General features: G+C 41.9%; 1 protein-coding gene across 1 annotated transcript in view; it reads right to left on the bottom strand.

The window, feature by feature from the left end:
* nrxn3a (neurexin 3a) overlaps positions 1-26,490 on the bottom strand; it is a 119,226-nt gene that overhangs the window by 29,863 nt on the left and 62,873 nt on the right. The window contains 7 exon segments of the mRNA XM_078089104.1: positions 1,388-1,507; positions 6,371-6,544; positions 7,169-7,359; positions 9,060-9,320; positions 9,769-9,889; positions 10,186-10,305; positions 15,550-15,753. Of these exon segments, the coding sequence (XP_077945230.1) occupies positions 1,388-1,507; positions 6,371-6,544; positions 7,169-7,359; positions 9,060-9,320; positions 9,769-9,889; positions 10,186-10,305; positions 15,550-15,753 (1,191 nt within the window).

Genomic DNA, 26,490 nt, shown 5'->3' with positions numbered 1-26,490 from the left:
TAGATACACTCTCTACAACATCAGGAGAATACGTCCCCTTCTCACAAGAGGAAGACTCAGAAGGCTGCCCAGGTACTTGTCATCTCCCTCCTGGACTACTGTAACTCTCTCCTGCAGGTCTCCCCGCTACCACCATTCCACCTCTGCCGGTGGCCGCCCGCATCCAGTTCTAAACACTGGTGCTCACGTACCATGCTGTGAATGGATGGGGTCCAGCTTACATCCAGGACATGGTCCAACCCGACATCCCAACCCGCACTCTTCGCTCTGCATCTGCAAAACTGCTTGTTCCTCCTCACTGAGAGCAAAACACTCGACTAGATCTCCACTCTTTGCTGTCCTGCTCCTAAATGGTGGAAGGAGCTCTCTGAAGACACCAGGACCACAGAGAGCCTTCACATCTTCCGCCGCAAACTAAAGACACACCTCTTCAGACTCTACCTCGACTAAAGACTAACAAATTGTAGCACTTAAATTGTACTTGTAACGCCACTCATCTATAGCAAATTGTAAATTGGCTTATTTGAGGAAATTGCACTTTCTTGTTTCTTGTTCTTCTGAGTTTGTACTCTATGGTTGAATGCACTTATTGTACGTCGCTTTGGATAAAAGCGTCCGCTAAATGACATGTAATGTAATGTTTGCAATAACTAAGTCAACCTAGGATGCAAATCCACATTTTTGATTAATTATCCATAGCACAATGACAGGTGCTGACAAACGTCCATAAATTCCTGCACGTCTTCCTTCAACTAGAAGCCTTCATCCCTGTCACGCAAATTGCCTCAACCTCAGCACAAGGTCTGCAAACACTGACTTCTGCATGACAGATATTGAAAATAATTGAATTAACAATAAGATAAAAATGAAATGAAATAACAAAATTCAAAACATAGGTCCTTTAATTTCCTTCGAAACCCATTGTTTCCCCATCAAAGCAATGTCACTATAAGTATCTACCTACTGAAATCCATTGGATCTAATTTCTCACTTACAGACTCACACTCAAAAACATCAGAGATTCCGAAACGACAGCCCCCACTTACGAGCCTCCACTTCCCCAGTTCCTTCCAGCCACCAGACGTCAGCAGTCCAATGTGTGTTTTTTTCCATCCATCAGTCCAGGACTCTCTTTACCCTCCTTATTACTTTACCTTACACCCAATCCAACAACCGTCGATCCCTTCTTCCATCAACCACCCTTTTTCCGCAAAGTCTATACCTTTCTTGAATATACATAAACCAATTAAATCCCTCGTCATTACTAGAGAGGTCTTTGTTACCGATATAGCGTGATATAAATCTTCACAGGTACTGCAGATGTTGGTGAAATTTGTTCATTCCATATTGTACACGTGTGATATTTAATAGTGAGATCAGTACTCACGGTCATTGCACTGTATGCCAGTGTAGGAGGTCATGGAGCAGTCACATGTGTAGTTCTCCCACTGCTGGATACAAATACCCATGTTGGCACAAGAGTCCTCCTGACAGGTGGTGCTGGGACCTGCAGAAATCCAGCCATCCCAAGGACCAAACAGACACACAGCCAGACACAAACACGCACATACACAAAAAAAGAGAGGGAGAGAACTTATGTAATTTATAACCCTAACCAGCACGTGCTGAAGTTAACCCTAACCCTAGTTTAAAGGGACAACACTTTGGTTTAGAGCTCTGATGAGACAGCCCCTCTTGACTGAGACGCAATGTTCAGAGATACATCCCGCTCATTTCTGCTGGTGTCTAATCATACAATATAGCTTTTGGATTCATAAGACATCCACCTGTCATACCACTACAGTGATTTAATTTGGATCGGACAAGAGAATTGCATCGAAGGGGCAGCATTCAGAGGTTTATATAGGTCTTTACACAAAATGTGATTTGGTAAGTGTGGGATAGCAAATCACATCAAAGTGATTGTCCTGAATCGTGTTCTTTACAATCATGTAGAGAGAGAATACTGTTGGACCGAAGCACCCTGACTACACTCAAAAAGCATTAAAAAAGAAAGCATAATGGACTATCGATCAACTGGGCTGTAAGCTGTTTTTCAGTACATTGTTCAGCTGATATTCTGCAATCTAGTTCTGATATGGTGGAAACCCGGTTGAACTATTCTAAAGTTTTGTTCTTTGTGGACAAAACAAGCCCTTCCTACAAAATCAATTAAAAAAAAAACATTCTTTAAACTAAAGGCGTGAAATTTCCTCTCAGACATCTGAAGGCAAGAAATCTAACTTGAAAAATAAGCAATCCACAACTGCAATTAAAGTGTACATGTGACTGGCTAAGTGAAACTATTTTTTTAAATGCTCCATGTCTATGCTGTTTAAATGTTTTAGGTATTTTATGATGACTCTTTTTAGCCAAAACAAGTTTAATTGCTAGAGACTTTTTCCTTCTCCACACACCTTGGATTATACTAATTTACTAATACTATATTTGCTAAATATTGTTCAATGAATTGGCTAAACATGCCAACGATCAGTCTTCATTAACTTATTTAACTAAGGTTAATGTGTTGAGTTTTGACTTACCTGGTAAACTGATGCAAGCTGCTCTGCCAAAGAGGCTGTTCAGATCCAAGTTAATTGCTGATAAATTAGATAGTAGAATTCAAAAGGGTCAACACAGGAAAATCCTGCAGCTGATCTACATATAGGGTACTAGATTTAATGTATGATAAACCACAGTAAAAAGCTTATTGGAGTTACGACCGGGGCTGTTCCGTTCCATTTTTCCCACAGTGTAGTATCACCCTCTAGTAACAGCAGGGTACGGCAAAGTCAACCATTATTAATCGGTGATTACAGTATGTGGGCACACTGGATAAAGAAACACAAATTCAGTTATGCAATGAATGTTTGTGATGAAAAGCAGGCCGTGCATGTCAGTATAATAAAATGAGCAATCAACTGATCGTCGCACATAAGCAAAAAAAGAAAGAAAAGAAAGAACACAAGCACAAAGAAAAATGAGACAATGCCATGGAGAAGACCAACATTGATTGATGAGATTTTATTTTGAAAAATAAATTTGTCAACATTACTTTCTTGCAGTACATATAGCACAGTGAAAAGCATTGTTTTCAAAAACCACATTCAAACTGTCAGAGCAAAGAGGACATAGAGGACATAGTGTACACAATGTTATAGTCTGTCTTGATTCAAATGAAACATATAGCAACATGTATTTCTCTAAAATGGAGCTCGGTAGGTCAACGTAAAAAACAAAAACTACACTCAATCTCTAGCGGAATGATATGGCAAGAATAAACATCTGTAGAGAAAAAGGTTTCCATGCAGGAGGTTGTGGCACCCAGAACCTTGAGATGATGACAGATACTACTACAACAGAATGACGACTTGAAGAAGAAACATTTTGTCCACAGTGACATACTGTGTGCTTGCAAAATGTTTCAAAAGCCCCTTTTGATGTAGCTACAATATGCATGAACTATTGAAGATCAACACAAAATAAACCAACCAACCAAGTTTTGCTTTGTTAAAAAAAGGGTACGGACTGGGGGCCGCATGTACGTACATTTGCAAACGTAGCGTTATGAGCAAGCTAGAGAAAGCGCACACTGTGATACTTGAGCTGACGTTGTATTTACGAAACCCGCTCATCAGGTGATCAGCGCCTTTCTCCAGCCTCTAAACCACAGATTATGAGCATTTCTACGCACACTTGAATGGACCTCCTTGTCTTTCTATCATGGATCAGCCAAAGTCAAAACAGGGGTAAAAAAAACGAAATTGTGTTATTCCGGCATAAGTGGGGGGCGGATGTATGTATTGACTATAGCAACGCGTTAAGTACTTGTACTGCGATATTCCCACTGCTGATGCTGTGACTCTTTGAAATGATCCTGATACCAATAATTGTAATGTAGCGAGGAGTTTAACACCTGCTGGACTGGAATGTGAACGCTGAGTCAGAGATGTCATCTTTGATTTCTTCCAGTAACTGTAATATTGCGTGTCTGCTTAATCTGTAACGCGTAATGATTTCAGTTCACTTAACTGAAAAAGTCTGACCCTTGTGGCAGAAATCCTTTCAGCTCGTCTCCTTGGCCTATGTCGCCGTCTGGCTCTGATTACTGCTGTCATTTCACCAGGAAGCAAATGTGAGGAAACCGCATTCTGGTTTACACCTGCTTTTAAGAGGCAGAGAATTCTCACCGCACAACAAAGGGGCGCTTCCACGGCTGGTTTCTGTACATGATGGCGAATATATAATCCCTTCTCTTCATGGGAAACTGCCACTTTCCCCTTGACCCTCCTGTGAATGCATATGCATGACACGGAAGCAATTTGCCTTTTTCGGTTATGCGTCAGTCTGCTTTTACCTCAGTGCGGCTCATTTGTAGATACCTGGCCATGCTTTTACAGGCACAAGTACATGAGGCCCTGAGTCATGAAATGGCCTGATTTTCAACCTGCACATCCATACTCAGAGCTTCAATGAGCAAGCCATTTATTCCGTATTTATGTTGTTGGTTTGTCCTAAAGTACCATTTTTGCTTGCCCCTCAGCCTTAAAACAATGCGGCTAAAAGTTAAGGCTTTAGTTACCGCGTTTCAGGCTTTTTCAGACAGGAAACACTTTATATTTTTGCGTTTGCGGGTGAACACTCGACAATCTCCAGAATAGTTAATCAGATCTACTTTACAACGGACAGGTGGAGGACCTCCAGGGTCAAAATTGTTGACATTTAGAAACACAATCCTCTTTATGTGTGTTTTTGAATTGAATGCTATTTGACCATATAAAGTAGTAAACAACTAATTTATGTTTACAAACTATATGTATTCCCTTTAACATAACAAGTTGTCTCAGCCAACGGGTAGTTTCATATCCGTCTAAATGTTTTATTAGAATAGTCAGCTAAGTCGTGGAGTTGACTTTATCTGGTTCAATATGAATAAAACGCTTTCATAATCTGTCCCTGGTAGGACTTACTGGTAGGTTTTAACAGATTCTGCCACACAGAACCAACCTTTTTCAACCATGTAATGGAGGATTTTTGTCCAAATATTCTCTGCTTTATGTCTACAAATTCAATGAATTAGTCTGTGCCATAGCTACCAATGGTACTGGACCTAGAGGAATAGAAATGAGCTTTTCTTCTGCTTTTTCACTCACTAAACTGAACGACGTACCTATAATGAGTCATTCGTGCACAATGTGCTCTCTCTCTAATGTTGTTGTTCAACAGTATTGATGCAACCCTCCTGATGAATATGTATAAGTACATTAATTTAAGGCATTAAAAACAAAAAAAGGCATGTTAAAGTGTAAACACATATCAGTAACTCAAATCCCTCAAATACATTTTTACATGTTTATTTACAGCCGTTGTATAATGGGCTCTAAAATGCAGCTGACCCACAATTAAAGCTTTACTTTAAAGCATTATTGGTAAACATTGACTGACTACTGAGATTGGTTATGTGGGAATTGTATTAGCCCGTTTTCATCCAAATAGGGTTTTTGTGGGGTTAATAGCTGTCAGTTATGTCCTGTATTGAGTTTGGGGTAGCTTACCTGAGACAAATTGATGGGTTAGTTCTCATCCTCAAAGCCTTTTTATCATGTAAAAGTGAAACATAAGTTATTTGTTGTAATGTATATATATTTTTAGAGTTTTTTTATTAGTCACATGTTTACACATGAGCAGTCTTTCTCATGATACTGCTCATTAATACAGGACCAGTCAACTACGCAGCAATAAGTAATTGCAACATCAGTCTGATGTTGCAATGTCATTAGGTACCAAAGCTTTAGAAGCATATCAACAAAAACTAAGGGGGACAACGCTTGGTCAATGGTCGATTAGATTTGTAGTTTATTTTCATCATTCGTTTTAGGAATCTACTTATTTAGAAAAGGTTGCACTGATTGTGAATGTATCTCTGTACAATCAGATTGATGCAGCTTCACCTCAAGTGACCTCTGCAGTACATTCTTATTTCAATAATATTGCTGAAGATTCAACGCTCACAAGATTCTGAACAAACGGTGAACTTAACAAAAGCTGAAGAGATAACAATGGAGGACCTGGCAGTATTATGTGTCCACAGTAGCAAAAGCTGCTGACGGTGACCGAACGGCACTGTAAAGAGGAGACCAATGTGGCAGGTAACAGGTGGCGTTGTCTAGGGATTGTTTGACCTCACTCTAGAAGTGGTTCAATGAGGCTAGAAGTACAGTTATTAGAATGGAGGGGCTTCCATGTGGGTGCAGGGCCATAGAGCTACTGTTTGCATTGAGCAGGAAAAAGGTGCTGCTAGAGATGGAGTTAGAGTTCAAGTTTGAGTCGTACAAGTCTAAATGGGGCTCAGATTTGAGGGGCGATGTACCTTCACATCCACGCTCTATCTGCCCGCTGCGAAACAAGGCGTCATTGAGGAGATCCGGTAGGCGACCGTTGAGGTCGATTGATGCCAAACAGCCTTGGTAGCCTTCTCTGGAAGCCACTAGTTTTGGCAGGTTGCCATACATACCTGGACCCAGTCCTGCGATGAACAGATCACCTGGGATATAGACAAGACAAAGAAACTGTTAAGATCTTGTCTGATATATCTATGCAATAAAAACTGTCTTCCTGGCTTCTTTTTTACCGATTTGTGACCTCTTTATTTATCTGGAGTAATTCTACTAGTAGTACTTCACTGCAAATCAAAACCTGAAGAAACATTTTGTGGAGTGTCACAGGGTTGCAAGCTACTGTGCAAAATGTAGGAGAATGTCATCATAACAGTTTGGAACTCAAACTGCCTAAAGAGAGCGATGAATTGGTATCAGTTACACATATTCTCACACCTTTTCAGAACTATTCACTTTAGTAAAGAACAGAGCCTACGTTCCTAATCGATACAATTTGCTGCTTGTAGTTTTCTCCCTAAAGAAATGGGTACCTCGCTCCACCGGATGCATACAATGCGCTCTCAATACCACTTACCATACGTTGTGTTCAACATGTTGTACCACCCCCATAATGACATTTCAGTAGTACTGTATGATCATGTTCCCATGGTAAATAATAAAGAAAAAATAATGCAGGACACATAAACATAAAATGTAGACATTGTAGTAGTTTAAGGACATGCTTTACACAGACATTTTAAAATAAAACATTTTTCATGACATTTGTATACCTTTTAGGTCCAGATTCTTGGCTCCGTTGATACTCTGAGTAGTGGCTATTGCATCTACTTTCAGTGTGTGGGTGTTGCTGTTGTCTCGGGTGATGGCCACATTGTGCCACTGGTTGTCATTCAATGCCCTGTCACTTTTGCCCTTGATGAGGTTGGGCCCATTTCCAAGGTCAAAAACGTAGTGGATGTATCTGCAAGAAGAAAGGTATGAGAGTTACAGATTGCTTTTCTGCCTCAGTTTGAAATGTCGACTAAGTGGCATTCCTGAAATAAAAGGTCTGAAGAAATTAAATTGGCCCTTGTACAGGTTGAGGGTTGAGGTTTTATCACCAGCTTCTCTATTTGGCATTTTGAAATGACTTTAGGCAAAGCACTGAACCCACAGATTTATGAAGGCAAATCAATGTCAAACTGAGCAATGAGGTCCGTGCGCCAAATAAAACAGTGCTAAAGTCCTTTTAGTGTGAACAAAAGTCCCTTTAAAATTTTTAATTTGCTCGCTTGCGAAATTTGAACCTGCTCGACTTGCGAGTAATTATTCTTTTTGACAGTAAGTGGGCGGACCCAGTCACCATGCTATCTTTGTATCTAATTGGTTAAAATCGTTGCCTTAGACTGTCATCATTAGTCATCCTGGATTAGATGGATTTTCATCTTTTATTGAGAGTTGTACATATTGACTATGGCAGCCCATTTCCTTACTAAAAACTACATTGTAGGGGTAGAATGTTGCTGTTTAAATCCCACCTCAGGCCTATGTGAGTCTAATCGTTATTGGGGACTTTAAAAGAGAAAACCTAACCCTAACCCCTTTTCTGCATTTGAATGCAGTAAAAACAACTCTGTTACAGACAGTGGCGGCTGGTCCATAGAAGGAAATGGGGCGTGGCCCCACCTCTATCCAAGAAATAAATAAAAAAAGATTAGAATTCTTTTTAATTATGTTAAAAATGCATTTTAAAAATAGTCAATTTCTGTCTCTTTGTGTTTTTGGAACATGGAATATACCCAGTATTATTTGTAAATTAAGATATCTGCGCAAAATATATGCTTTTCCTGCACGTCCTCTCCTCTCCGCTAGGCTCGGGCCGTATATTGTATTATTTTGATCCTTTAATATTATAAATATTTATTATATATTTCATGATATTTTGTATATTTATAATAGTTACGATATCGTACCAAAAACCGATGGCAGGCATTATGCAACGGGAGACATGTTCATCTTTACATTGTCATTGTCACAGGGTGAGGTCAAGTTGGGTTTTTGTCGGCATGTTTTGGTCTTGTCATTTCCGTTTTATTTTGAAAGTAGTAACCTTCCTCTCGTTTCAGGTCACTTGCCCTTCCTCATGTCACCAGTCGAATCGTCTCCCCTGATTCCTGATTGTGTCCACCTGTTTCCCATTACCCTCATGTGTCTTATAGTCTGCGTCTCCCTTTGTCTTGTGCCTGAGTGTACCACCGTGCGATCACCCAAGCCTCGCCACAGCCACAGGATTTGTTAATACCATTGCCTTGTCTCGGAATGATTACCCCTTTATGTTTTTCCTCTGAGTAAGAGTGACCTTTTGTTGGAGCTTCTTAGTTTTAGTTTTAGCGCGCTTTCGAAGCCGTTCGTTTTCCTCGTTTAAGAGAGATTTTAGTTTGTTAACTTTCGTCAGAAACGCTGATAGCTCATAGCCGTTTGTTTGTTTTTTCACGACGCGAATAAAGACGCCAAACCCTCTGCATCTGAGTCCTCATTTTTATCTGGTCCTGACAGTCATTTCATATATTGTTATTATAAAGCCATCTATGAAAGCAGTTTTATGTTGGTATTCAAATAACCCGATTCGTACATATTCAGGATTCCAACCTGTAAAGGTTTAACAAGCATGCTAAAACGTACCCTTTTACCAGTTCTACAGCGATAAAATCGTTGCCATCTCCAGAGTTAAAGATTATGAAGCCGTCTGGGGAGGTTGTCTTGAACTGGAAGAAGAGGTGCATGGATGTATAGGCCTGTAAGGTGGCCAGGCTCAGATAGCTGCTCTTGGATTTGAAGGTGACAGGGTCAGCGATGATAGAACGAATCCCAAAGCGTGCATTGAGCTCGCAATAATCTATGTCACCGTTTTTGCACAGGTCAATGTAGAGCATGCCGTTAAATCTGAGGAAATGACAGGAACAGACAGTTGACATGATTGACCTACAAATGAGTTTATTATTGTCATTTAAAGCCTGTTAACAGATTAAAAGTATATAAAAGAAAAACATTTTCTGTATCGAAAACCCTCAGTTAAATAAATCTCCAGTTTGTGAATTCAGAAAGCAAATCAATTGATGGGTTTAGCCATTTGGGGAAGGAGATCTCCACTACCTTCTAGCAAACATAAAATCTGGCTATTGTTCCTTAAGTACAGAGGCTGGAGCAAACAACAAGACCATGATAATTACCTAAAGAGGCAAAATTATTCTATGGAGCTATATTTTATAGAGAAAACTGTGGAATTGATGCCTTGTCATTTGTTCCCACTATGAAAACAATTCTTAGTTAAACGATAAATATATACTAATATGCCTTTAACAAGTCAATTAAAAATTGGTTATCGGAATACCTCAGACTCTGCAGATGACCAATGAAGCTGGATGGGATGCTGGAAACAAATCGACGCTCTGTCATGATTCCTGTTTCAATGTTGTGGAACTCCAAACGAGTGTGGTCGCCCACCATCTGGCCTGAAGACGGGGAGGGTGGAGGGGATGGGTTGAAAAGAAAGACAAAAACGAAAAAGGAAAGAGAACACTGTCTGACACTAACACAAAAGGGCTGATTTAAAAAGAAAATTACAAATTACATTATTAGATGGATGCAAACTGCCATCAAAGCTTAAATATCTACCTGCTGTCTTTGTAGCAGAATAAAATACAGATTTGCTCTCTCTACGGCAACTCCACCGCATGGCGCAATACCGCTGACAAGGCAACAATAAGCATGCCTTCAAGCAAAAAAACAAGTTGATGCAGGTAAGTACCTTCTGCTACATCATCGTCAACAGTTAGCTTGTAGGTTTTGCCACGACGCACCACTCGCACTGTATGCCATTCATTATCATTGAGCTTTTGCCCAGCATACAGGGTCTCCGGTCCCTTGCCTGGGAACAATGTTCAATCACAAAGTTAAAAACATCCTGAGGCTAAAACCAGACCTTTGTTTCCCAACTCTCGGCTTTCAACAATTGGCAGGATCCACCAAGCAGCTTAGCTGAATTGCTTTAATAGAGTCAAAGTATGCTTTTGGGAAACTAAGGTTTGGTTTCGTCAGTGAAATACAGTACTAAGTACTTGACATTTATAATTATAAAATACCCCTCACCAATATTTTGCAGTAAAGAGACATGGCTCTCCAATAGAAAGGGCTACTACACTAGGACAAATTGCTTTTACTCATCATAGGCTTACAGAAATTCTTTCCTCTCACTTCTTCCTTCCTTACCTCCTTTCATTTCTTTCTTCATTGATTTTTCTGAAGATAAAATCAGAACAAAAACCACAAAGTAACCTCAGCCATATCAGACATTCTTGCCTAATTGTTACAAATAATATCTTTTTGATCCAGGGCTTGATCAAATTCATCTATTTTCGAAAAATTTGAGGTAAAATGTCATCAAGTCAAACCATCAGCGGCTGGCCAATAGGGAGCAACGAGGCGTCGTTCCACCTTAAGCACCCCTTCTTGAGCCAAAGGAAAAGCTCGTAATAAAGTATAAAAATGTCAATATTGGTGTTTTGAAATATGAAATGTACCCAGTAATATTTATAAAACATGATATCCGTGCAAAGTGTATGCTTTTCTTGCACATCCCTGCCTGTCAACGCACGTCGTTTCTTCACGTGCGATTTAGCAGTCCTAGCAGCAACCTGAAAATTGCGTGCAGAAGCACCAATTGGTGATTAAAGAAAAAAACGTGTGACTTACAATTTAGCCAATATACTCAGCTTTGGGCAACATTGGTGTTGCCCCAACGACGAGGCTGGTATTGACAGGCCACAACAGCACAAAGCAAGAATCCCTGATATGTTATACTACTGGACGGTATGGTTGGAGTTTTTGGAGACGGATACAAGGAACCTGAGGTACCAACTGACTTGGAGTCAAGTCCGGACTTAGAAACTTTCTCTGGGATCTTAAACGTTTACCCGTTTTTGTGTGACAAATTCAATTTATTAGGAGATACTTTTTTTATTCATTATATAATTATATATATTTTTTATTCAATATGTAAAAACAGTCAATCTATTTATTAATAATCTATCAATAATCTATCCATCTATCAATAGTCTAAGTTCAGTAGCAGGTGTCCAGCAATAAAGGCTGGCGCATGTTTCTGCGTCTTTACGCACCGTCGTGTCGACGCACTTGTTTCACTTCCTGGTTGTAAAGTCTTGCGTGTGTTGCAGAGCGATTCACCTCCAGAACAACAGGTGGAGTAACGTGTTCTGTTGAAGACGACCTGGAGAGTCACGTCTTTGTGTGTGGAAGTCGCTGGTTGCTTTATTTATTGATCATAGACTTTATTGCCCCGTGCATCCACACTGCTGCTTTTCATCACGGACACATTTGTCCCGTATTTTCCTCCACGACTTTGTTCCCCTCTTTTGTGGAGATCTCCCTCCATGAATCAGAGGCCATCCGGCGTCCTTATCGCCAATGACGGCTTGTACAAGCGCTCATATTCACGCATTTCTTCAGACTAAAGCTCTTCAATCTGATCCGTTCTCTTGTAAACATTCTTCGTTTTAATAATGGCCGTATTGTGCTATGAAAACGGAAATGTGAGACTCAGTAAAGGACGTAGTCAGCAGACCAATCACAGCCTTGTGGGCTGCGGGAGGCTGCGTCGCTTTTGACGCTAGTCTAGAAAAATGGGTCGACGCACGCAAGGAGGTGTGAAAAGACAAAGACGCAAGGGACACGCAAGAGACTCTTGCGTCTGCGTGTCCTTGCGCTGCAGGGATTTACTATGCATGGACCTTTCACTCTGTGAAGTCCATGTTTATACTGGGTTTTCTTTCAACATTTTTCGTAAAAAAGATTAAAAACACACTTACAGCGATACAGGCTACTAATAACTGGGGCTCTATCAGCTCTGCCTTAGAGATGAATGAAATGAAATCCATTTTTCTGTCCTCCATTAGTTGGTTCATATGAGCGCACTGCAGCAGACTTAGGCGCGCCCCAGAATGCTCTCATTGGTTGGGACGCATGATGACACCCCCCCAAGTCCATACTGATCAGAACCCCCGCCTCCTCCTTTGACCCATGACTTTCAATTAATTTTAAAATAAAGATTATTGGCGTTAAGTAATTAATTCGTTAAAGGGATAATAACGTGTTAACTTGCCCAGCCCTAATATATATATACATATGTATGTAACATATATGTATATATACAGAAATAAATAACAAAAATAAATAACAGATATGACAGTTAAAGTCTCAACGACCTCGTAATGAGTAAAAGCAATCTGCATAAACAACTTTACATTGTAAAAAGCAGCAGACACTCATGTAGTTGCAATAAAAAAAATCCCATTAGTAAACTTTCATTGTGTAGAATATAAACTGACCCAATAGTTCATGGGGTTGGATACAATTTTCCTAAAAATTACAAAACTTCCCTCAATGTTTTGCGGAATTTAAGATTGAATGTTTTTAAATTCAGTTTCTGATTGACCTTTCACCTTTAGTAATATGTTATTTCTCTCAAAGACAAAGATATATATTTTTTCAATTGCACACCGACGATACATTGCTGCTGATCATTTCTCATTAGTGCACCATAGTGTAATGTAGCCGTTATTTACAGCAATTACTCTAAATTACTGTAAAATTACTGGATGGAAGTAATTATGTTACAAATTGGGTTCTGCAGCATTGTAGATGGGGTTCACTCTTAAGGTTATTTCACCCTTTGGGGTGCACCTAATGAACAGACGATGTTGAACTGCTTCTTCTCAATCAGGGGTGCCCAATAGATTGATCGCGATGACCAGTCGATCTCGAAGGCAGTACCAGTCCCCCCCCCCGTCACCCGGCAGGGAGGGGGGGAGATCGCCATGACCTGGTTAGTTGAAAAGTAGCTTGCGAGCCCGAAAAAGTGTGGGCACCCCTGATCTAGATTATTAAGACTAGACACTAAGCATTTATTTAAGACCTGAGTACCACTCAGCCACAACTAAGTTGTTGTGCTATGTTGTCGTAATGGTGCGACAATGGTTTTATTTCTTGATGGCAAATAAGAGAATAGTAGTATAAAGCAGTTAATATCTAATAAATAAAATGGATCACTAACCATTACATTTAACTGTTAAATTTTGGTTCCTGTTGAATTATGGGAAGTTTAACCCATTGAGTGAACATATCCTTCATTTAAGATTTAGAAGAATGTGGAGGGCAGTGCAGGTACATATTAAAAACATGTCCTTCAAGAACAACAACAAAACAACATCAACATACCATCAACATTAAAGCAAAATGAAACTTGAGTGTTAACTTACTGGAGTTACAGTTTATCCTGATACAGTCTAGATGGGGAAGAATAAATGACAGATGAAATTGCATCCTTCAAGGTTACTGCTGCAGACATCCAAAAACAAAAAGTCCACCCTTCCGGGGACGTACACATGCAGAGAGGCAGCCATTTTATTAATTTAGTATTTAGTCCACTTCATGCTAAATTACCATGAAATAAATTATATACCGTAAAGATTTTCAAAAACACAATTAAATAGGAAATACGATAATGCATGAATTCATCATAGATGCGCTGGTTGTACAAAGTTACCCATAATACCAGAGTTGAAATTTATTTAATGTTTACAGTAAAATGGCCACTTGTAGTACCAGCTACATGACTTGTCCAACCCAACACTGACTGTCCCTCAGGTTTGAAAAATTAAGAACAGAAAAGTCAAAGCCTTAGGCTCCAAATCCTCCGCACTAGGAAGACTGTATAAGCCATCTGTTTAAGAGCTACGGATTTTTGAGAAGTCAAGAAATACAAAGTGATAATTTGTCACTTTAATATGATATTGATACAGATACAATGTTGATTTTGTAAGACAATGGAAAGTGGAATTCTAAAGTTTCTCGACAGTCCCACAGAGGCCCGAATAACTACTGTATGCAGTTGTGAAGACAGTGAGGGTTGATCACCATGTGGCTGGTGGTTTCATGTGTCGTCAACCGCAACAGAAAAGTGGGAGCAAACAGCCACGATCCAATCAGCACCAGCACCATGCAGAGGCACAGTAACCCCAACCATCAGATCAGGAGAATTACAGTATGCTACGTGTGTCACTAAGATCAGAGGCTAGATCTACCAAATAACTTTACAAATGTTCTGTAGTCATTCACAAAGATTAACAAAAGCCAAGCAATCGTATGAGTTCTGAACAATTAAAATTTGCACATAAAATTGTTGACCAAAATCTGGGGTACTATGTGGCTTGGAAATACCAGCCAATGTCTGTTAATATTGCCAATACTCTTACAATTGTTTTATAAAGACTTTTAATGTTATTTTCAATATATACATTGTTAAGTATGATTCACATACTTTATTATAAAGTATGTTGGGAAGTATTTGGGGTCGCAGCCAGCTGTAGGTTTAGCTGGGCTCTGTTCTCGGGCTGTTCGCCTGACGGGCCGCAGGCTTAAGGCCTTTGAAGGGGTGAATACCATCTTTTGACAAAGCATGATGGATAATGAAATTGACATATAAACATAAAGACAAAACACTGAAAAGCATAGACCTCCAGAAAAGACACCATTATTTGCAAAGAAAAAAAGAGGAAGGTGTTAGAGAAATGACTTAATCTGAGACAGAAAACTAGGTTATTGAGAAAGACGAGATAGGTTTCTCTAATGTCCTGTTGAATGATGGACTGAAAATCAGTGAGAATACTCGGCAGTGGTTTGTTTCTTCAAAAGGTTTAGTAGAAATATTTTTTACATTATATTATTATTATTACTTCATCTTTATGTACTTATTGTGCTGTTACTGTCTCAAACGTTATGTTACAGAATACAGATATTGTGTTTCTTTCTGTTTCAAAGAAGTTATACCAAACCATATAAATGAAGTTATGATGTGTAGCCTAACATTTTGTCTTGTAAAGGGTTTTCAGTAAGCAGGCAATGGAATGCATAAAACAGCATGTATACCCATGCAAAACAATTTTCTAAAGCCTGGAAAAACCTTTGAGGTGTCATAGGGATGAGTAACTGATAAAGAAAGATGTGCAAAAAGAGATAGAGGTCACCACTCAACAGTGAACTCTCAGGGTGATGGTGGAAGTGTGGAGGCTGATGGGTGGCAGTGGCCATACGATACCTAGGTTGACCGTGAGTTTGACGCGACCGCCATCCAACTCCAGCCTGAGTGTATCGGCTGATTCTCGAGAAGTGGTGGCCATGAGTAGGCCATATGCCCGCTGGGAGCGAAAACGCAGGGAGACGTCCTCAGCCTCAGTGTGCATGATGTTCGGCATCACCACCTTCATATACATGCTGCCATCATAAGAGAGGATGGAGGCCTCTGTGTGAGAGAGTCAAGCGCATAGAGAGACGTTAGCAATATCATCAGCTGGAGCAACACAATGATGGCAAAGGCTGCACATTTTAGTCAGTCCTTCAAGATCGTTGGCCGGGGGCTCCATGCTATGTGTTTTTCTCTCTGTTTTGTTTTCCCTTCTTTTGTATGAATATTGGCCAGGACAGCTGTATACGGTGGAATATGGAGAGTGGAAAAGAGAGAAGTTCTCAGAGAGTGTGCTAGTTGGTTGACATGCTCAAAAATATATTCAATCAAGAAGCAGACAGCAACTACAGTCCTCAAGGAATACAGTCCCATCACATCAAGAACAAAATTCTTGAAAAGACCCCTTAGATACATCACCGCCCAGTCTGGATCCGCACCACTCTGCATATAGACCCGAAACACGAAAAGACAATGCCATTACCTATGCACTCCAAAATATATTCCTCCACCCTGAGTTAAGAATACACACAGCTGCTTTATTCCATGCATTCATTCTCAGCCGATTGGGTTCATAAACATAGGAGACTTTTCAATATGATTTAGGGGCAGCAAATTCACGAATACTTTACCAGGAAAAAATGTCCCTCCCTAAAATGTTTCTAACTGTGTTAGAACATCCAATTACTGTTTTGTCATAGATTTTTGATGTAGTATTGTCCATGCATTCAAGTTTTGAACAGTATCCATAATTGTTACACTCATTGGGGCAAGTAGCATTATTATCAGTGTTACTGCAGGTGTATACACTCCAACACATCAATGTTTTCTTCTCCTTTGTTGTATGTAATATTGACACTGTTATCATATGTCCTATGTCTTGCATAAAATATATATTTCATATTTTTATGTAATCATATCTTGTTCATATTCATTCCATCTTCTCTAATATATTGTAACTTGTAATATTGAGGTGGATGCTTCAAATCCGCCCAGTGGTACTTTCTGCCTCTTCCTGCTTTCTGTTATTATTAGGGCCCGAGCAGCCGACAACATCGATCCTGCAGCAACCTATGGAAACTGTTTGTATTCTTATTTATTAACCATTTTATTTTTGTACATTTGGCACATTTGGGCGGTACTCGCTATACCAAGAACTTCTTTCGGCCTCATCATCAGTAGCAATAGTGTTTACAATAAGTATTACAAAAAAAGGTATGTCGATGGCCGCGGCTGATTGGTTGAAGCAACTTTCTACCCACTGTAGGATTACATGAATTTGAACAGTGTGCCAAAACCGAAAGATTATGGGTTTGGGTTGGAATCGGTGATGAAAAGCAAAAACTTTGTTTGATGGAATGCCGTAGTGCGTTCATCAATGCTTGCAGCTTTGACTTATCTTCGTTACGTTTTTAATTTTCTGTAATAACACAACTCGGAACTCTGCCTCTGGGTGGTGTGGTGGTTAGCACTCTTGCCTCACAGCAAGAAGGTCCTGGGTTTGACTCCATCCAGTGGTCTTTCTGTGTGGTGTCCATGTGGGTTCCCTACGGGTACCCCGGCTTCCTCCCACAGTACAAAGACATGCTCTGGGCATTAGGTTGATTAGTGACTATAAATTGCGTGTATGTGTATTTATGTGTGTGAAGGGTTGTTAGTTGGCAACCTGTCCAGGGTGTACGCCGTCGCTTGTCTGAGGTTAACTGGGATTGACCATGTATGAATGATAATGGATAGATGAACTCTAAACTGCTAGACGCAGTTGATCCCAGTGGCTAAGTACACTGTCTGTACACTGTATACTAACCCCCAAACAACACAAACATTACATTTGCACAAAACAAAGGTGATGCTTATCAATGAGGGTAATGAATCAGCCAACAGGGGAAGAGAGGCTAACAGGCTTGTTGTCATCAGGAATCAGGAAATATTTATTCCCAAAATATGTCAAAAACATACAAGGAATTTGTCTTGGCGGTTGGTGTGTGACAATAGACGGTGTAACAATAGACAACAAGACAGCAGTGCACAAGTAATAAAATAAAATGAAATGCTAATGCAATGGGTAAGTAGAATAAGGCTATGGGTTAGTATAAAATAAGAGAAGGGGTCGGCTACGATCTTTTTAGCTCGCTTCAGAGACCTGGAAGCGAACAAGTCCTGCAGGGACGGCAGATTGCAGCTGATCCCCTTGCCTGCCCTTGTCCTTGGCTGTGGCTGCAGCGTACCAGACGGTGATGGAGGAGCAGAGGATGGACTCCATGATGGCCGTGTAGAAGTGGACCATCATCGTCTTTGGCAGGTTGAATTTCTTCAGCTGCTTCAGGAAGAACAACCTCTGCTGAGCCTTCTTGGTGATGGAGCTGATATTCAGCTCCCACTTGAGGTCCTGGGTGATGATGGAGCCCAGGAAACGGAAGGAATCCACAATAGTGACGGGGAAGTCACACAGGGTGATGGGGGAGGGTGGGGCTCTGTTCTTCCTGAAATCCACAACCATCCCCACTGTCCTTAGAGCGTTGAGCTCCAGGTTGTTCTGACTGCACCATGACACCAGATGGTCAGACTCCACCTGTAGACGGACTCATTCCCACCAGAGATCAGTCCAATGAGGGTGGTGTCATCCGCAAACTTCAGGAGCTTGACGGACTGGTGGCTGGAGGTGCAGCTGTTGGTGCACAGGGAGAAGAGCAGAGGGGAAAGAACGCAGCCTTGGGGGGAACCGGTGCTGATGGTCCGAGAGGCTGAGACATGTTTCCCCAACTTCACATGCTGCTTCCTGTCAGACAGGAAGTCTGTGCTCCACTTGCAGGTGGAGTCGGGCACGTGCAGCTGGGAGAGTTTGTCCTGCATCAGAGACAGGATGATCGTGTTGAAAGCAGAGCTGAAGTCCACAAACAGGATCCTAGCGTAGGTTCCTGGGGAGTCCAGATGCTGGAGGATGTAGTGGACCTGTTGGCTCTGTGGGCGAACTGCAGGGGGTCCAGGAGGGGGTCGGTGAGGGACTTCAGGTGGGTCAGGACTAGCCGTTCAAAAGACTTCATGACTACAGAGGTCAGGGAGACGGGCCTGTAGTCATTGAGTCCTGTGATCCTGGGCTTCTTGGGGACAGGGATGATGGTGGAGGCCTTGAAGCAGGCTGGTACGTGGCATGTCTCCAGGGAGGTGTTGAAGATGTCAGCGAATACCGGAGACAGCTGGTCAGCACAATGCTTCAGGGTGTGAGGGGAAACTGAGTCCGGGCCGGCTGCCTTACGGGGATTTTGTCTTTTAAAGAGCCGGTTAACGTCTCTCTCCAGAATAGAGAGGGTCGTTGCTGGTGGGGGAGGGGAAGGTGATATAGATGGAAGAGGCGTGAGCACCTGATGGGCTGGGGAGGGAGGGGAGGGGGGGCTCATAAAGAAAACTCTGAAAACTTTATCAACGACCCACACAGGTAAAACAACATAAAATCATGACAAATATAGACATGTTAGGGCACTACAGTATATCATATGGTTGAACCTAAGAAAGAAAAATAAATAAAGCAGAACTGACGTGACATGTACTGTGTTCCAACCGCTCTCACACACACACACACACACACACACACACACACACACACACACACACACACACACACACACACAGACTGAGAGCTCAGTGTGTCCTAAAATACTGACGGCAGACTGTATGGACTCACAAGACACTATGAAACCCACCATCCTGATCATGTGAACCCACATCATATATATTTTTTAATGATCCTGTTGTTTAAATATGTTGTTTGCAAAGAAATTTAGTTATTGCTATTTTATTTTCAGTAAAAAAATTAAAAATAAAAACGTGGAAAAATACAGTGCCTTGCATTGTATTCATCCCCCTTGTACTACCCCGTTTTGTACAAACTAGAATTCAAATAGACTTAAATAGACCTTGTCCCATATGATTGACAGAATATGCATAGTACTTTGAATGAGCAAAATTTTTTTATTCTGACAAACAATAATAAGAACATTAAAGCTGCAAGCAGTGTTGGGTCCTCGCTACTCCGCACGTCGGGGCACCGGCCGGATGGCTAGAAACGCAGCCAAGAACTCCTGCAGCCGTTGGACAAATAATCCAGGAGTCAGTTGTCGTTAACCATAGGGATCAACACTAGAAATGCTGCTTTGACAAATTCATCTTTAACATCCAACTTCCTTCAAAATCCTTCACAAGACTACACCTGGTCAATTTCAGATTAGAAGGGGAAAAAAGGAAACACTCAATAGTTACATGATAATTCCACTTCAGGTTGATAGTACACATCCTCAAGCTGTCGCTCAGAGATAACCAGGGCATTCTGATGTACCATTCCAAAATGAAAGCCTCTCAAAATACCACACATGAGCATATTTCCTTTAAACTCTCCATCACAGAACTACATCTCGTCAATTTCGCATTAGATTGAAAAAGGAAACTATCAAGTAGTTAAAAGATCATTTGACTTCAGGCGGATAGTACATATCCCCAAAGTGTCACGTAGGGTTAATCAGGACATTCTGATCTACTATTCCAAAATTAAAGCTTCTCAAAATACCATACATGAGCCATTTTCCTTCAAATTTGCAATCACAAGACTACTTTTGGTAATTTTCAGGTTAGAATTAAAAGGCAAGTATTAATACATACATGATCATTTAGATTCAGACTGATAGTACACATCCCCAAGGAGTCCCTTCCACTGACTCCTTCTCACTCTTGCATCCGAACGCTGCTGCTGAGACTCTCCTCTCAACTCTTTCCTCCTCTCTAGACTCTCTCTGCCCTCTTACGACCCGACGGACTGGCAAATCCCCTGCGGCTCCGTGGCTGTCTCAACCGGTGCCATGAGAGCCACCATGCGAGCATCGGAAAGGAGATGGCGTAAATATAAAAGACCCGATGAACTGCTTGAATTTCAATCACTTCTCTCCTCTTTTTCTGCTTCTATCTCTGCTGCCAAAAGCTCTTTTTACCAATCCAGAATCGAATCTTCATTCTGCCCTTACTTTCCTCTTTCACCCCCATCTCCTAACCAAATTCTTACCCTTGTAATCTCTGCCCGTCCGACCACCTGCCCTCTTGACCCCATTCCATCACATCTTCTACAATCTATCTCTCCTGACCCTCTTCATTTCCTCACCTGTCTCATCAACAATGCTCTGTTATCTGGCTGTTTTCCCAATTCTCTGAAGGAGGCAAGAGTTAACCCTCTCCTGAAGAAACCTACCCTCAACCCTCCTGAAGAAAACAACTACAGACCGGTCTCTCTTCTTCCCTTTTGGTCCAAAACCCTTGAACGTGCGATCTTTAACCAACTCTCCTATCTCCACCATAACAACCTCCTTGACCCCCACCAGTCAGGCTTCAAGGCCATTCCACAGAGACTGCTCTCCTTGCTGTCTCGGAGCAACTCCACACTGCTAGAGCCGCCTCTCTCTCCTCTGTCCTCATCCTCCTGGACCTCTCTGCTGCATTTGACACAATCAACCACCTTATTTCCTCCCTTCAGGAACTTGGTGTCTCAGGCTCTGCTCTCTCCCTTCTCTCGTCCTACCTCGACGGCCGCACCTACCGGGTAACCTGGCGAGGATCTGTGTCGGAACCTTGTCCTCTTACTACGGGAGATCCTCAGGGTTCCATCCTGGGTCCCCTCCTCTTCTCTCTCTACACCAACTCTCTCGGCGCTGTCATTCGCTCACATGGCTTCTCCTACCACAGCTATGCCGATGACACCCAACTAATTCTATCCTTCCCTCACTCGGATCTCTGCCTGTCTGACTGACATCTCTCAGTGGATGTCCGCCCACCATCTGAAAATCAACCCCGACAAGACTGAACTACTTCTCGTTCCAGGAAAAGACTCTCCAACCCAGGACTTGACTGTCAACTTTTGCAACTCTGTGGTAACGCCCACTTTAACCGCTAGGAACCTCGGCGTCACAATCGACAGCCAACTCTCCCTGACTCCCAACATCACTGCGACAACGCGATCCTGTAGATACTCGCTCTACAACATCAGGAGAATACGTCCCCTTCTCACTCAGAAGGCTGCGCAGGTACTGATTCAGGCTCTTGTCATGTCACGCCTGGACTACTGCAACTCGCTCCTGGCAGGTCTCCCCGCTACCGCCATTCGACCTCTGCAGCTCATCCAGAATGCAGCAGCTCGACTGGTCTTTAACCTTCCGAAATTCTCCCTCACTCCTCCACTCCTCCATTCTCTTCACTGGCTACCGGTGGCCGCCCGCATTCAGTTCAAAACATTGGTCCTCACGTACCATGCTGTGAATGGATCGGGTCCAGCTTACATCCAGGACATGGTGAAACCCCACATACCGAGCCGCACTCTCCGCTCTGCATCTGCAAAACTACTCGTCCCTCCCTCACTGAGAGCAAAACACTCGACTAGATCACGACTCTTCGCTGTCCTGCTCCGAAATGGTGGAACGAGCTCTCTGAAGACACCAGGACCACGGAGAGCCTTCACATCTTCCGCCGCAACCTAAAGACACACCTCTTCAGACTCTACCTCAACTAAAAGACTAACAAATTGTAGCACTTAAATTGCACTTATAACGCCACTCATCTATAGCAAATTGTAAATTAGAGTTTGTACCCTATGGTTGAATGTACTTACTGTAAGTCGCTTTGGATAAAAGCGTCAGCTAAGTGACATGTAATGTAATGCAATTTTTAGATCCTAGGTCGTCAAGATTCCACTGCGCAAATTTGAAAAGAATGGGGTTTAATCCCTGGGAGGAGTTCGGTCTTTTACAACTCTAGGAAATCATGAAAATAGGCCAAAAAGGCAGATTTTCAACGATTTATTGCAGTGGCCCCTAATCTTCAAATGTTCTCAAAAAATCAGGGTGTGTTCACATGTGGAACAAGTTTGGAAAGGGTAGTGTCGTGACCCGGCTCAAAGGAGATGACAAAAACGGGAGAGACACAGTGCAAAGCCGATATAAAAGTATATTTATTTAAGTAAAGAGGCAAAACCAAAAGTAAAGCAAATATGAGGTGTGTACGTCAGTAGTTTCAGTCATGTCAGTGTGGATGCTTGATCATGCAGGGTAGAGTGTTGTGAACATAAAGGGAACGCAAAGAGACCCAAACAAAGATGCGGACGCTGGCCAGGGAAACCAGCAACACCGGTAGGCAGCAACCAAGCCCTTTTATACCGCTGGAACCCCCAGCTGCTCTCAATCAGGTTGATGGTATCACCTCAGAGAAACACAATGACATCACAGACATGGACCAATAGTCAGGGCCGTCACAGTAGGCCAAATCATTTGGAAGTTATGAGTCTTATGAGATTAAGCCTCACTCCTTGAAAAGTTTATTAGCTCATATCTTCTCAAAAAAAGGAGTTATCAATATAAGTAATATATTACATACAATATAATATAAATAAGTTATCAATTAATAGATTGATATTGATTGAGGGGGAAATTGACCAAATAATGATCCACAGAAAACTTCGTGACAATCGGATATAGCGTTTAGGAGAAATGGCCAAAAACATGTTTTTCACAAAATTCAAAATGGCAGAAAATCTAGTTATGCGCCTTTGCATACCATGATTGACTTTTTTGTAGAGGAGCACATGAGTGCCAAATTTTCTAGGAAAACTGGCCTAGTGGGGTACTTTTTACCTTTCTAGGGGTACTTTTTACCTTTCTAGGGGGCGCTATAGAGACATTTCTTCATACCCAAATGCGAGACCCCAAAATGATCAAAGCGATGAACGGGCGTTCGTCTCCCCTTGCATGTCGGGGGGGCAGCAGTCAGCTGGACACGCCGTCAAAAAGACCAAAAAGAAATGGTGGGTGTGGTAAGAATACTTGACCACTAGCCTTTTGGCCTTGCTGTGTTAAAGCTTTTAAAACATCAGTAATATGATCACCTCCATTCAGTCAAGGCAAAGAATGGGAGCGAATCACAGAACCTTTACTAAACAGAGATATATTAACTTGTGAATTACACACCTTTCTGATTGAGTAGAGGTCTGGTAGTTTCAGGAAAACTGATTTTGATAACTTTTGACTAGACGGATGTCAGGATCAATTTGCCCGAACTTGAAGTTGATCAGGTTTTAACTATCAGAGGAGTTTGTTCATTTATGAATCAAAAATACGATGGAAATAGGAAAAAACAACCAAAAATTCTGCGACTGCCTGCAGCGCCCCCCTTGGGTATGCTCAAAGGGGTCGCCTGCCTACGCCTTAGGGTGGTGGGGGGGAAAACTCTGACTGTTGTCTGTGCATATGCACCAAACAGCAGCTCAGATTATTCGGCCTTTTTGGAGACCCTGAATGGAGTCCTGCAAAGGGCACCAGTAGGGGACTCGCCCGAAAATGTTGAGCTAGCGACTGTCCTCGTGCACTTTGCTATGCTCTCAACTTTTCCATCATTTGACGGCTGTATTTGAAGTGCCAACAATATAGCGACATTCAGCTAGTTTTCCAAACCACGTTTTTTAGGGGCACAGTGATTGTCCTCTTCGGACCGTTTGCAGGGTGGATGTTGAGATGAAAGTAGCCTAGCAGCTATCTTAACCTAGCAGTGCGTAAAGTGGTCAGATTGCCACTTCTGTTTGTGACGTGGAGGAATTCATCTGCACAGTTCTCCGCTGTATGTCGGGCCTCTGTTTGTTTTAGGTCCAATGCAAATTCAGCTACCGCCTTACTTTCTAACTGACTGCAGCTAGCTGCGGTTTCGTTTCTGGGGTCAACGTCACACCTGTATGCCAAGTTGGGTTTTTGTCCTGTCTCCATGTTTGTTTTGTGACTTCCTGTTTTATTTTGGAAATTAACTCTCCTGTCGTTTCAGGTTCCTTGCCCTTCCTCATGTGTCACCAGTCTGATTGTCTTTCCTGATTGTGTCCACCTGTTCTCACACTTCCCTTACGTGTACTTATAGTCTGCGTCTCCCCTTGTCCTGTGCCAGTGTGTCATGTCCTTTCGCCTTGCATGCCTGCCTCAGGAAAGAATCAAGCCCAGGTCACAGTTTTGTTTGTACCGAGCCACCTTGTGGTCTCCTTAGTTGGCCTTGTGGCCGGTCCACAGCTCGTTGATTTAGTTTAGAGCCTTTTTTTGATTTATTGTTTTTTTTTATTTTCGCTGTAAGAGAGAAATGCTGAGAGAGCTGAAAAGTTACTATTCAGCTCTCTCAGCATTTCCCCGTTCATCTCTCTTCAGAGAAGTTTTTTGTTCCCAGGGACTTCCCTGTGTTTTTTTTGTACAATAAAAGCGTCAGCTGAACCTCAACTCTGCGTCCGAGTCCTCCTCAAGAGCTCCCCCTGTGACAGTCAACTTTGTTTACTTCTGGTGAACAAAGTTGCATTAACTGCGTTAGAATATTTTATTGCATTAATCTCGGCCACATTAATCTCAAGAGTTTATATATCTATAAATAAATAATTTCAAACATTAATGTTTCATTTATCTCTTTGGAAAATATCTGAATGTTGTTTGTCTCTTGTCACGGCGAAACCACAGTATAATGAGGCGTTGCCGTGTCAAGGACACACATAAATGTCTGAATAACTCACCTTAACCTTACCGGTCCCAAATTCTCGGTGACCAGAGAAAGAAAAAGACAGAGAACTCAAAAGGGAGGAAAAGGAACGTTGTTGAGGTCTCACGCACAGGGCGGAACGACAGTTGTCAAGATCAGCAACAATCATAAAAGGAGACATATCGTGCTGAGCAGCGCAATTGTGTTGCTATAACCAAGCGTGACAGAGGCTACATACAGTTAGTAACATCAACCCTAAAGTTTGGTATCTTTAACCCAACATAATATACCCGATAAAAATATTTTGCCCTCCCTTCAGCATATGATTGCGGGGCGTACTAAATAATGACAGCAGACAACCTAAATGTCACCAACGGCATCCACCTTGACTGTATCTTCACCAGAAACTGCAATACATGTAACCTTCCTGTAATTCCACTTGATGTCTCTGACCACTTATCTCACTTATTATCTCAAACTGACATCTGTAACATTTGCTACCTCTCTCTGTCTTATCAACCCTCCCTTCAACGGACTCTTTCTTACCCATGCATGCTAACGCTACCACAGACACTGCTTTCTACCCTGTCTTCCTCTCTGTCCTCTTACATCATGACAGGTCTGTAAGTCCTTCTCGGCTCTGTGATTGTTCAACCGCGTTCAGAGAGAGCCACTCTGTGAGCAGCAGAAAGGAATGTCGAAAATCCAAACACCCTGACAATATGTTTGCTGATGATCTATCTCTACTCTTCTCTTTCTCTGCTTCTATTTCTGCAGTCAAACCTTGATTCCCTGAAAAATGTGAGTGTTGGTCTTGAACCTTGAACCTTCCTCAACCGCGTTGCCTTCACAACCCCACAGGAATCTGAGGATTCGCACTTCCAAATACAACTGTGAACACAGCGTAGCGTCAGCCAATTGTCTAAGTGTGACAGTATTTTATGCCCTGTAATTAGGAAAGGGCGGCAGTACCCTCTAAACAGTCGCTGAGAGGGTTCGAATGGAAGCCTGCCGGACAGTAAACAAGGAAACTGCCTGTGGTGATGCACCGCTCGCTGTAGTTAGTTGTGTCTCAGAAGTCAGCTTCAGCGAGGGCACTTCACCAACTGCGACAGCTGTAATGTGTCTAGCTAGCATCTCAGCTTGAGCAAAGACACTGCTAGCTATCCGTCAGGTGCAAAAAATAGATCTCAATTAACACAATGTCAGTGTTTATCTAATCAAACGTAGTAACTAATCCAGTTACCCTGGGCAAGAACACTTTGCCAATTG

The sequence above is a fragment of the Gasterosteus aculeatus genome, chromosome 15 (assembly GCF_964276395.1).
Source record: "Gasterosteus aculeatus chromosome 15, fGasAcu3.hap1.1, whole genome shotgun sequence".
Lineage (NCBI taxonomy): Eukaryota > Metazoa > Chordata > Actinopteri > Perciformes > Gasterosteidae > Gasterosteus > Gasterosteus aculeatus.
The sequence above is the reverse complement of the archived record's forward strand: the minus strand, read 5'-3'. Positions and strand labels throughout refer to the sequence as shown.